At 49.8% G+C, this 13,533-nt stretch overlaps 1 protein-coding gene across 1 annotated transcript in view; it reads left to right on the top strand.

Moving 5' to 3' along the window:
* The window catches only part of HOXA13 (homeobox A13), a 3,188-nt gene extending 451 nt beyond the window's left edge, over positions 1-2,737 (top strand). The window contains exons 2-3 of the mRNA XM_012640673.1: positions 2-487; positions 1,189-2,737. Coding sequence (XP_012496127.1) covers positions 2-487; positions 1,189-1,433 — 731 coding nt within the window. The 3' untranslated portion in view covers positions 1,434-2,737. The remainder of the gene's footprint in view (position 1; positions 488-1,188) is intronic.
* The last annotated feature ends 10,796 nt before the right edge of the window (positions 2,738-13,533 follow it).

Genomic DNA, 13,533 nt, shown 5'->3' with positions numbered 1-13,533 from the left:
CCGGCGGGCGCTGAGGCCGCCAAGCAATGCAGCCCGTGCTCAGCAGCGGCGCAGAGCTCGTCGGGGCCCGCAGCGCTGCCCTATGGCTATTTTGGCAGCGGCTACTACCCGTGCGCCCGCATGGGCCCGCACCCCAACGCCATCAAGTCGTGCGCGCAGCCCGCCTCGGCCGCCGCCGCCGCCTTCGCGGACAAGTACATGGATACCGCCGGCCCCGCGGCCGAGGAGTTCAGCTCCCGCGCTAAGGAGTTCGCCTTCTACCAGGGCTACGCGACCGGGCCTTACCACCACCATCAGCCCGTGCCTGGCTACCTGGATATGCCGGTGGTGCCGGGCCTCGGGGGCCCCGGCGAGTCGCGCCACGAGCCCCTGGGTCTTCCCATGGAAAGCTACCAGCCCTGGGCGCTGCCCAATGGCTGGAACGGCCAAATGTACTGCCCCAAAGAGCAGGCGCAGCCTCCCCACCTCTGGAAGTCCACTCTGCCCGGTAAATGGCACCTTCTTCCCAGCCCTGGTCTTCCGGCTCTGCTCCAGCTTCTCCGCTCGCACCCGGGATCACCCGGTGCCCCTCTGCTCTCTTCCTGGTCTTCCTTAGCGGCGCTACACCGCTGGGAGCCCGATCTCGGCTGGCCTGAATTGAGCTGGCCCCTGGCCCTCCCTGGGTGAGGGGTGGCTGGGAGGGAGCTTGTGGGGACCCCCGGCTAGCTTCCTTCTCCCTCTTTGCCCCGCCCTCCCTAGCCCTTGACACTGACTTAAAGATGAGAAATTGACCTGAAAACGGCTCCCCAAATTGGCCCTTCCTGTTCATTCTCTCAAAAATGGCTTCAGTGTAGAGGCGTCGAGTGTTGGGGCTGGGGCACACGGAAAGGAGCTAGGCATGGAAGTGGTGTACCTTGAGCTAGCCGCTAAGGTGTGGGCCGCTGGGCCAGGCAATCGCACCAAGCCAGCATGCTGTTCGTGCTGGATGGCCCGGTTAGGGTAGTCACTGGAGCCCTGGGCGATTTCATTTCAGTGCAGAACTAACCCCCTTCCCCACTGACCCTCCAGGCTTTGGCAGAAGGCCGGATTGTACAGTGCGTGGCAAAGAGCAGCCGGGCGCTGCGAGGCGGGTGGCTCAGATTGAGCTGTCGCCTATGTACTGGCTGGGGTTTGATCCCTGAGTAACTTGCCTTCTCCCCTATCTTCCAGACGTGGTCTCCCATCCCTCGGATGCCAGCTCCTATAGGAGGGGGAGAAAGAAGCGCGTGCCTTACACCAAGGTGCAATTAAAAGAACTGGAACGGGAATACGCCACGAACAAATTTATTACCAAGGACAAACGGAGGAGAATATCAGCCACCACGAACCTCTCCGAGCGGCAGGTCACAATCTGGTTCCAAAATAGGAGGGTTAAAGAGAAAAAAGTCATCAACAAACTGAAGACCACTAGTTAATGGATTAAAAAATGGAGCAAGAAGTCAACTTGAAGAAATGCTTCAGAACTCGTTGCTTTGCTCAGATTACAATAATGTTTAATAATAATTGAAGAATGGAAAAGATAAAGAGAGTTATCGACATTTTGCTCTCCTAGGGGAGATCTCTTTCTCTTTAGTGGAATCTACAACTGCTTTAAAACTTTATGAAACGGTAAAGACTGCCAACACTCCCGCCAGCCCCACCAGCCCGTTAAGTGACAAACTCTAGTCAAACGTCAGCCCCCAAATACGCAATTTCAGATAACTTATGCAGTTACTGAAATCTTGTAAGTATTTATGTGACTGTTATATTTTAGGACACTGTGTTAGGTGGTAATAACCTAAAGGTTGGTTACAAAAGCAAGAGGCGGTTGTAAACATCTGCTTGTCCTTAGGTTGCCATTCCCTTTGCATGTTAAGTGCCTGCTCAGGTAAATCTTAGTGAAATTCCTACCATTGTTGTATGTCCTGCAAAATGTTTTATGTATAGATTTAGAGGGGAAAAGAGAAGGTACTGAAATAATGATTTTGGACTATTTGCTATGAAGGAAGAAAGGGAGAGAAAGCTCTTCCGAGGATCATTTGTCTTGGTAGTAAAAACAAACATCTGAACCTTTGAGGCTACAAGGGAACCAGGGGTTGTTAATGTCCTTCTGAGAATAATTTTTAATTGCTTATAACAAGCATATTTTGTGGCATTTGGACTATATTTACTGCCCCATATCAGTTATTTTCCAGAGGATTTGGTATCTTTTTTACAAATGTTTAAATCATCACATGATCCACAGGACTCATATTATGTCAGATCTCCCAGGGGGTCCCACCTCAACGTGGACTTTGGTTTAAACACAATTCTTTTTTTTTTCATTTAAATTGTCATTTCCCAACATTTGCTAACCAATTTTACTGGAGAAATCATTTTCCATTCTTATTTTTTATAAAACTCCATGAACATCTATTTCCTCGAAACATTTAGATATCGACATTCTTTATTTTGATCTATTAAGGGATTAGTATTTTTCCTTGTTTATTGTGTTATCAGACTGCATTAGAAAGATTAGGGATTCACTTCTCAGCACATTTTTAATCAAGCAGTTATTTCAACCAGCACATTCGTTTTGTTCCTATTCACTATAAAATATCTTGTAAATAAAGACATTCAGCACACTGTGAAAATGTATTTGTGCACCTACTTTTAAAATATTTCTACTAAAAATGAAAAAAAACTTAAACCTGTAGATAGTGATATTGGTATTAATTCTGTTAATAAAATAGTCACAGCCATTAAAATCTGAAGAAAATACTCATTACTTTCCTATGCTAAACATGCACTGCACGGAAAGAAAAAGAGCAGGTTTGTCTTATATAAACCAAGGACCATTCTTTTCTATTACAGCTTTTTTTTTTTTTTTTGGTACAAAAATTTTAATTAAAGGGAGAAATCCCTCATAACTGAAATCCTTTAAATGATAAGGGCTTCAAGGAGATTAAAGTGTCAGACATTCTGAAAGGGAGAAAAAAGAAAGGAGGAAGAGATAGTATAAATTCCCAGGCTCCCTGTGGAAAATGAAAACCAGTTGTTTTGTATCAGCAATGCCTAGGCTGCTGTATTTTAAAATCTGCTGTTGGGTCTGCATGTGTCTGAGCAGGCAGGTTTTGATATTTGTTGAAATGACAGGACTACGAAAGGCCTTAAACCTTGACCTTGACGAAAAAAGACAATTTGTGACCTTGACTTTTGACAGCTCATGAATTGGCCTGGGCTGGATTAGTAGATCAAGGGCGCCACCTCGCGTTGACAAGCCTCTTTGTAATTCTTCATGGGAATCAAGAGCTCTTACCTCCTTGACTTATTTTACAGATTTAATACTAATTTCTTTGGCTCCAGATAGAGCAAATTTGAATATATGTAAATTATACATGTGCCTGTATATATGTGAATATATATCATATTTGTATACATGTATACATTTGCATATTAGTGCTTGTGTGTGCTTGTATATATATTTGTAGAATCTGTACAGATATACCATTAATGGCTGATGACCCAAGATATTGTAATTTAAGGTGATTTCTAGAGTTGAGGTACAAAATGTACTTTACATGATGAAGCTTCACTCCTTTCCTTTAGTGGCCAATTTTGATTTGTGTTCACAGTGGCTTACTCTGCATCAGATTTCTACCGATCTGCTTTAAAGCTGTACGTTTTTGTTACGGTCTACAGTCTAAAAGGTGTTCTTAAATAGCTATTCTTTCCTGGCTTTCACCCTCCAAGGTGGTCTACCACCCTAATTAGAGCTATCGGGGAGTCTTTACAGCAAATAAAAAGTTTCAGAACCTTGCTAACTCTAGAGTTCTAGAGTTACATTTCAGAAATTCAAAGAAACCCACCTCTTTAGAGGTCAGTAAGGAGAACTTAAATATCTCCTATCTACAAAATGACCATAATATGGATGCAGAAGGAAAGTTATTCCGGATAGCTCAGAGCTGAGGGCTGCTCCAGGGTGGTGTGCAATCTTATACTGATGCTTGTGAATCTGCCATTTGATTTGTGGGAGAAATAAATGTTTAATATTAACAACCACCATAAAAACTATAATAATATTATATCTACTGTTGACCCCTAATAACATATCAGGTGCTGTATACAGACTCATAAAGAGTACATATGTTTATATATTTAATATACACATAGGGTAATGTGTTTTTGTCAAATCCATGCTATACACAGATGTATTAAAATGTTGGTGGAACCAGTAGCCTTGGGATGCAGAATTTTGAGGTGCAGGTTAACTTTATGTTAGAGGAAAGTAATAGTGAATGGAAGAACCAGAGCCATCATTTTATGGAAAATAATATTGGTTGGTTACAAATCTGGCCGATGGAACCCCACCTGAAGACTTAGAGCTTCTTTATAGATGGAGAATTATGGAAAGAATCTCTAAAGCTGTCTCAAAAACAGGCTGGTCTTGAAACACATGTCGAATGGTCTTGTGAAGTACAATCACACTTTGCTGTCCTGAGGATTTTCGATCCACTTGTGGAAACAAATGAAAATGCTGCTTCAGACCCACCTCCCCACATGTTGTTCCACGGCACTCCATTTCTAAATAAGCTGCCATCAAGCCAAAGTAACAACTTTCTCCCAAAATGGTTAAAGTGGTGGAAAATCCTCTGAAAACTGGATCAAACTATGTGTTTAAGAACAGCTCCAAAGGGGACTCTTCTGTTGACGGGGGATATTTTTCTTTAGATGTAAGAAATATTCTGAGCCTCAGGCCTAGGAAGGAGGCCAACAGCAGCTATGCCGGAATACCACCCCTATCGAAAGCCAGCACCACTGCAGGAACCCTGGGTAAAGTAGTAACCTTCTTTTTTTCTCTCTCCAGTTTTTGAAACTGTAATGACAAGATACTTTAGGGTTTTTTTTCCCTCCAGTTCTAAAATAGTTGTTGATAGTGTCAATCTTGGCTAAACTCTTTCTTATTTAAAATGTCCATGAATCTACCAGATAACTTGAGGTGGGCATGGATTATGATGGCTCCCTAATGCCCAGATAGCAATCAGTCTAGAACCTTTAGAAAAGAGATATCCAGGACACCAGCCACCTCTTGAAAAATAGGAATATTTTTCAATCAGACATTGTATCCGTGGATAGTGTTGTTGAAAACCTGATTCAAATATTTCTTTTTCCACAAAGGAAACTTGCTGAATAAAAAATTGTAAATATGGGACTTAAAAAAAAACAACCTACTTCTCTCTTCTGCTGTTGGTACTGTCAAATTTATTAAGTTATTTTAAGTGGATGATTGTAAAATGTCACTGTACATTTCACTACTATTTATGCCTGATACGGAGCTGACACCACCCATTTAAATTCTTTTATTTTTATTTTTTTTACAGAAAAGGAAAGGAAAATTTTTTAAAGAAAAGGGGGAAGAATTCACTTGAAAAATCCAGCCTAATTGAAATGTTTTCTTAAAAATTCACCACAAGGCAGCGAAATTGAGCTGAGGGTATTTGTGTGCAGGTAGTTATCGGCACAGATTTCGGTGTATAAGATATAAACGTGAAGATTGCACTTTGCTGTTTGTATTTAGAGGGTTTAGTGAAGATGCGCGGCCGTGTTTCCCTTCTGGGAATTTCTGAGTTTAGGAGCGGAGACCGAGGTTGCCCGGGACTGCTAATCCCCAGACCCGGTGGGTTCAGAGGCGCCCTTCGGGATTTGCGGACCTCTGCTGAGATGACGCTAGGGGCTTGCTGATTTACGCGCATTCCTTTAAACTTGATTGAATGGGTGTCAGACCAAGACCCGGAGAATCAGAGAAATGTGCATCGAGTTGCTCGCATCCCATTTTTCATAAGCAAAGATGTAGTATTATCCAAAAGGCCTGGGGAAATTTATGTGTAGATTTTAGGACAGACACGCTAACGCTAATTAAGTTTTCATCTGCTCGGCGGCCGGGTAAATAACAACCGGCTTCATTCTTTATGAAAATATCCACTCAATCTTGCGCATCTACCTAGTTCCTGAGAGGTGCTTGTTATTTTTAAATTATATTTTAAAGGGAAGCAAAAAAGACAGTGGCGCAGAAAATTTCCTTCCTGAAAGCAGCCAAGGCCTTGCCACAGTTGATTTCATTTCTGCCCGGCTTTGGCGCCGCTGAAGAGCTGGATCTACCCGGCAGAAATAATCACGACGGCGTCTCAAGAGATTTTTAGACCTTTTCGGGCGCTTCTGCGGCAGCGCGGGGCCTCCTCCAGGTGCGGGGTGTGGATGAGTGGGAGAAGCGCGGCTGTGGACTCAGAGAGCCGGCTGACGTCGCGGCCCTCGGGGACAGAGGCGCGGCCCCAAACCCTCCACGCTTCTACAGGAACCCCCCTACTCAACGTGGAGGCTCACACCCGCACAGAGCCGGCCTCGCTCGGACGGTTCGCGGGCCGGTGGGGGGCATGTGGCAGGAGGGTAGGCGGAGGTTCAGGCAGCGGAACCCCGAGGGCCGGGCCGGGGACCTTGCGGGTGAGTCTCCCGCAGCAGGTTGACGTCACCGCGGGCCGAGCGGGCCTTCGCGGGGCTCTCCGGCCGCTATTTGCCGAGGAGAAGCCGATTCAAACAAATGTTTTGTTCGGGTGCCCCCTTCTCCGCCCCCTCCCTCCCTCGTCAAGAGAATAATCGGGTATTTAATCTCTCCCGGTCTTAATTCTTGGCAGCGTGGAAGGTGGTTTGCAACGGGAAATAAAACTTGACAGGAGCATTTTCTCTAAAAGGGGTTTTGAGACGGGCTGAAAAGAAATCGTGTTTTTCTCTACCAAATACTTCCGCTTTCTGAGCTCGGAGCTGCGGGCTGGGATGAGATCGAGATCCGAGCGAGCGGAGAGAGAGCCGGGCACACAGGGCCACGTTGTGGACCCGAGAAGCCGAATCCGGGCGCTCCGGGCAGCCGCGTTCTCCGCCCGCGCGGGGAGGCAGCCTTGGCCCTCGCTGCGCCCCGCGCCTGTGCGGCGCTCGGCTAGGCCGGGCCATAAGCCCAGCGCCGCCCGCAGCCGAGGCCAGGACCCCGCGCACGAGAACTTGGCACCGGCAGGTGCCAAGCGTAGTACCCAGAGTAGTACCCAGCCGCTGGCTGAGGGCAGCTGGGGTCAGGCGAGAGAAGGGCTCTGGAGAGGGCCTTAGACCGCTTGGCTTTAGCTCTGAGCCTTCTGGCCTGTGGGGAATGGGGACAGGAGCTCGCAAAAAAGGTGGTGAGAGCAGTGCTGGGGGCTTTGTTTTCCGTCTCGGGCCCGCAGACGCTGCATAAAATGGAGGGGGCAATGGGGGTGAGCGGCGCAGCATGCGTGGGTTGTCCCGGCTGCTATTGGGTGGAAGAGGCTGGAGAGAGCAGCGTCCCCCTCCCCGCGGCTTAGAGAACGCCCTCCTCTTGCGCAGTAAAGGTCAAGTCCTCCGCGCCACAGCAGCCTCCACGGTCAGGGCCGGTCGCGGCACAGCCGCGGCCACAGGAAGGCGCAGGAGGCACAGTTGGCTGGGTCGTCACTCCTGCCGCAATCCGGTGGTTCTGGTAGCCGGGGCTCCTGCGCTGAAGGCAGGGGGTTCTTTCTTGTTTTCCAACTCTCCCATGCCCAGCCTTGTTGGAAAGGAATCCCCGAAGCCAGGGGTGACCCAGGCTATGTCCCGGTCCCAGAAGAGTGGGGTCCGCCCCAGCCCAGGACATTTCGGAGCCCGCGGAGGCCTAGCCGGGGCGAGAGGGAGCGCCTGCAAGCCCAGGGGAGAGGACGTGGCTGGATCGGAGTTCTCGGTCCTGGTAGGAACAAGAGGCCGGGCAGGGTTGGCCTGGCTGGGAATAGGATAGAGGAGCCAAGACGCTACTGGGGAGCCTCTCCTGAAGTACCTGAGTCCAAGCCCTCCTTCAGTGCATGGCAGGCCTTTGATGATCTTCTCTTGCCTAAAATTAGGCACTGAGAAGTGAGGTGCACTCTGCCAAGGTACAAACCCCTGGGCCCCAAGAATCCTCACTGTGCTCTATGGGGAGGGAGCCCCCTATCCTCTGTCCACAGCCTGCCTTGGCAAGTAGGTCAGAGCATCAGGCCTAGCGGTAAATAGATAGCTTAAGTCTGATCTGCCACTGAGCCTCTTTCTCCAGGTGAACCAATGAGGACCTGCAAATGACTTATTTTCATGGAAGACAGAAAATAAGTGGGGTTTTATGGGTTTTATGCCTAGGGCTGCATGGGTGGGCGGGACTATGGGGGCAGATATCGGAATGGATTGTCTGTGAATGGCTACCATTGCAGAACTGCCTGGCAGGGCAAGAAGGAGAGGCTCCCAGAGCAGGGCTGGATGGGGTGGGGGCTTTTCTCAAGTCTGGAATGTGACCCACCACTGGCCCTGAGTGGAAATGGAGCTGCCTGCCCTACGAAGGAGATGGAGTTTGGGGTATGGGGGTAGGACTCCTCTGAGCCACAGCTGTGGGGACTGAGACCCAAGGACCCTCCCCTGCCAATCTTCTGGTTGAGCCACCCTCTTTTGTCCTCTTTATTTCAGGCACACTGTGCTGGGGAAACCCATTTGGGCCAAAGCTGCAGGGGGAATGGAAGGTGGATGCTGAGAACCAGGGCTTCACCCTTCAAAGATCCCCCCAAGCCATCTGTTCCCATTCTGTAGGAAAAAATAATATCTGCAGTGGAAGTCCACATCAGTAAAAGTAAAAATAGTTCTCCTCAAAGCAAGGAAACATCTCTTCTCCCACGTTTGGAATCCACTACTAATGGGCACTTGAGACCCTCAGCTGAGTCCTATGCCCTCCCTATCCCTGGGGAAAAGACATGGACTTGTTCAAATGTTTAGGGGCATTATAGGATGATTGAACCTGATAGTCACACCACGTACTAACCGCGAAGTCAAGTTCAAGGTATTACCTGTTCCTGTGCATTAAGGAAGTGTAGGGGAGCTTGGGAGAGGGGAAAGTGCCTTGACAAAGGGACAAATTAACTCTTGCCTCCACCTGGTAGTGATATAGGTGATCTCTTGATATTTTATGGAAGACTCAGTGCTGCCTCTCGGTAGCACCCACAAATGTGATGGATTGGCCATGATCTGCCGATAAATCATTCCCTGAAAACAAATACTAGGATATCTCCTGGGCCATCTAAGACAATCCACCTCCCCAGATCACCATGGAGGACAGATGTACCCCTCAGGAAACCTCCTACTTAGAAAGAGTGAGTCCCCAAATGCAGCCCTGGCCTCCAACACCAGGAAGGACTATGTGGCTGTTTTCACCCAGGGCCTCCCAGCCAACTCCTGTTCCTGTGTGCAATATGGTCACCAGGGTTGAAATAGTCTTGTGTGTAATGTTCTAGAAACAGTATGACAGTTGTGGACAGATGAAAATAAGGGTTCAGGCAAGAAGAGGCAAAATATTGATGGTGCCCTAAGCAATGCACTGAGAAACTGTTGATGTCCGGGAGTGAGATTCAGTCTGTCAGGTGGGCCCAACTCCTCCCAGACCAGCTACCATCAGGATTTCCCAGCCTAGAAAAGCAGGAACTGGGTCCCTAGAAGAGGAGTAAGTGTTGGGAAGGGAGGGAGTGAGGGAGGGAGAGAAGCCAGACACGGTGGGGCCTTGAAATGGAGTATTCCAAAGAAGATGGAAGATCCAGTTCAGGCTCTGGTGGAGGCCCAAATTGGGGGAAGAGTCGGAAACCTAACATCCTTTCTCTGTGCCTGAGTACTGGGTGCCCTCCAGTGGCACCCCAGTTCTTGCTCAGCCTAAGGAGGCATCAGATGAGACAGGAGGCCACAGAAGGTGACGCTAGCTGGAAAGAGGCAGGGCAGGAGACACGGGAGCAGGAGGCTACAGGGGAACAGGACTGCCTTGGAAAGGAACCGTGGCAGGTGGGGGCAGCTTGGCATTGGCATTCACACTATGGACCACACGCTGAGCATTCAAAGCACTGCAAGTGCAAACACTGGGGACTTCGAATTTCCAGATTTGAGGGAAAAGGAGCTGCTGCCTCCCAAGCCAGTCCTAAGGAGAAAACAGGGAAGCCTAGCAGCTTTTCCAGTTGGGGCTGGGACACCTGGAGTCTGGAGATGCTCCCTGCTACCCAGCTCTATACTCCCTTGGAGTGAGAGGGTGTTAAGCTGCCTATCAAGTGACTATCCTTGCAGCTCATGTCTCTTGAATGACTGCTGGAAACTCCCCGGGTACAACAACCGCGGTCACCAGGCCTCACATCACCCGGGGGGCACTGACCGCGCTGAGGCCACCGTGCCCGGGCACCGCCCGCCGGCGCCCTCCCGCTGCTGCCGGGACCCCTCCTCCGGCTGCAAGAAGAAGCGGACGCGGCAAAGGCGCCTGGACACACTTTATTCCGATATTCCGCCTAGTAAGACGGATGGAGCGCAAGACTCACGGATCATCATCCCCGCCTGGGCGTACTCAACCGGCCCAGGAGGGTCCAGGAGGTGCTGCACAACCCTCCCCCAACCTTTAGGGCCAAGTCAGACGAAGCCTCGGAAAGGCTTGGTCTGTTTTGCTAACCAAATCTCCTTGTTAGCCGTTTCCGCCTGACAGGCCTGGCGCGGGCGCCCGCCTTCTCCTCTCCGGGTGGCCACCTCCAAACGCTGTGCGGGGAGCGACGGGGCCGGCCCTGCGGAGGGCTGTCTGGACCTTGAAGTTAGGAAAAACAAGAAGAGATTGAACCGGCTCCCTCCCTTCTCTCCCTTCTCTCCCTTCTCCACAGACACACACGCACCGTCAGGCTGCCGCCACTTCCTGCCTTTGTTTTTCTTCCTCCAAACATTTTTGGCCTCTTGTATTAGCCGCCGTGGGGCTCCGGGTTGACGATAAAAGGAAATACACGCTGAAGACAGTTTTCTGGAGATGACCCCCTCGCTGTGGAGCTCCTGAGAAAGAACAGCTCATGGGAAACCAGTCGCCAGGGCCAATGTCACAGCCTTGCCTGCTGCGGCCTCTTCAAGAAATGGAACTCGGACTTGGCCTTCCGGGGCGGCCTTAACCCCGGCCGCGTCTTTCCCAGAGCACTGTGGGCTCCGCTTGGCCGTTGGACCTCCTGCAAAGCGGAAGAGTCGATTATAGGCTCAGAGCAAAGTCAAACCAAGGACCCGAAGCTCTGCCTCACCTTCTTCCCCAAGATTTGGTCTGATCCTCTGAGCCGAGCCCACCCCTTACCCCGGCTGCCTGCCTGGAGAAATATTTACACCGCCAGTATATTCCGCGCAAGAGGATCAGGAGCGGGCAAAGCTGGGAACATTGCGCAGCCTTGGGCATCTGAGCACCCCCGGGCTGTTCCTGCTGGGGATCTACAAGCATTCAGCCGCTCCAGGCTTTTTCCCTTCTACTGATATCAAAAGCCTTTTTCCTCATCCATCTTCACGGCAGCGCCCCCACACGCCCCTTTCCAGGCTGCAAGTTCCTCCAGGCACCCCGCTTCCCTGCAGCCTGCGGAGTCGCCCTGCCAGCCGTTCCCGGAGTGCCTTTCTCCTCTCCATCCTTTCCTCGGGAATTCGCCTTTGTCTCCTGCAGACACCCAAGGGATCCAGACCTGCCGGCACCCTCTCGATTTGACCCTGGAGGAGGACATGGAAGGCAATGGTTATGCAGAGCAGAGCACTCACTCATACCGACCTTTCTGCGGGGACCCGTTCTCCCTGGCACCAGGGGAAAACTGATCTAATTAAGAGAGGGGCTGCATGCAGCCGGGGGAGGCGGCCTGGCGTCCCCCGCTGGCGGGCCACCACCGCCCAGTCTGCTCAGCCACAAGCTGAAGTTGACTGCCAAAACTGCTATAAAACCGCAGGTCTGTCTAGAACTGTTTTCGGTTTTCCTAGACGCCCCCGGGTTCAATTATGGTCTTAAAAGCCCTAATACAAGTGCAAGAATTTGTTTGCCTTCACCCAGGGGCGGGGCAAGCCCTGCAATGGTGGCGCCTTTGTTATGGCAAAGTCACTGAAACCCCTCATGCATTCCTTTTGTTCAAGGGTAGGGGTGGCGAGGACTGGGTGGGCTGCTGGGAGAGAGTTTGGGATAGCCAAAATCAAGCCAGGGAATGGCTCAAATACTGCTGTTTGAAACCTCTCCTTCTCCTTTTTATATTCTGTCTCCAAGAAAGAGATGCTGTGGAGAAACAAATATTTTGCCTTCTTGGTCACTGCTGGAAACAGAAGTTTTTTCACTGCAGGGCAATCCTGTAATTGTGCTTCCTAGCTTTAGGAGTCTCATGCTACCCTTCCCCAACAACCTTCCTTCCCACTAGACCTTCTCACTTTGCACCACTGCTGCCCTCTGCACGAGCCACGGTGGACAAATATGTCAAAGCTGAAGATACACGAATAATTTCAAGTTCAGCTCTCAGGGATTCAAGGGGCATGAAAGTTCTTGCAGCAAATCTTGAATAAAGAGTTCATTAAACCAGTGTGTCCAAGTAGCTTGATTTGTGATAAGCAATCCTTATAAAGGGGGGGGGTGGGGAGCCACATAAACATTAATGCTAATAAATTAGTTTACTCCACTACAGAGTAATTACTAGATATTATTGATATTTACAGCAGGTATTCAAATGCAATGGTAGGCCATTATTTGGAGAAAATACATAATGAGAATATTTCTTTTCCAGTGCAATACATGATTAGATTTGCTATTGAGTCAGTTACAGTCAGCTCAGCAATAAATAAATAAATCGATGTTGACACTTAAATACCAAAGATCTTAGAGTTTATACTCTAAATCTCCCCAAGATATGTAAATACCTTCAGCTATTCCCTGGATGGGGAAAGGGAAAAGGTTATCTTTTTTCATTTTTCGACTTTCCTTCAGCAACACTCCGGCTCCTTCCAAGAAGACAGTTGTGGGGAGGTGGCAGGTCTGGGTCCCCTCTCAGCTCCTGGCCCTCCCCGACTGCTCTGTGTTCTCTCCTTTCTTTTTGCTTCCTTCCAAACATTGCTCCTTTAATCCTACTGGATAGTGAGCATATTTTGCCTTAATTTCGTTCTTTCCTCTTCCCAAGAAAGCTAGGCTCTTACTATCTGCTGTGGCCTCTGTCTATCCTTAGCGCAAACCTAGCCTTTTCAAGGCATTCTTGGGTCCCAAGGTGCGGGGAGTTTGGGAAGCATCTCTCTTTTCTTTGGCATTGTATTCCTTCTGTGGAATGAGTAGTAGGAAAGGCGTGGAGCTTTCTGAGTTTCTGCCCTGCACATCTCTTGCTTTCACTCTCTCCTATTGCGAGGAAGGAGAGGAGGCGGGATACCCCTTTCTCAGCCACCCTCCTTGGCCCTCACCCCTCTTTGCCTCCCCATTCTCCCTACAGTCCTGGAGTTCTCCAACCCTGGTGGTCCCCCACAAATGTGCAGCATACCCAGGGGAAGGCTCCTCGGATGTCAGCGCCTCTAAAGCAGCCCAAGGCTTGCCTCAGTTGCATGGTTTCCTGAGTCCTCAGCTCCAGAAGACCAGGCAGGCGGGCGGACCGGTGAGCAGCAGCGCAGCCCGGGTGCCTCTGTGTCTGTCCGTCACTCCGAACCCCGGCAGGCAGAGAGGAGGAAGGGGCTTATCCAAGGGCGGGG

Source organism: Propithecus coquereli, unplaced genomic scaffold, assembly GCF_000956105.1.
Source record: "Propithecus coquereli isolate 6110/MARCELLA unplaced genomic scaffold, Pcoq_1.0 Scaffold156, whole genome shotgun sequence".
Taxonomy (NCBI): Eukaryota; Metazoa; Chordata; class Mammalia; order Primates; family Indriidae; genus Propithecus; species Propithecus coquereli.
The sequence above is the reverse complement of the archived record's forward strand: the minus strand, read 5'-3'. Positions and strand labels throughout refer to the sequence as shown.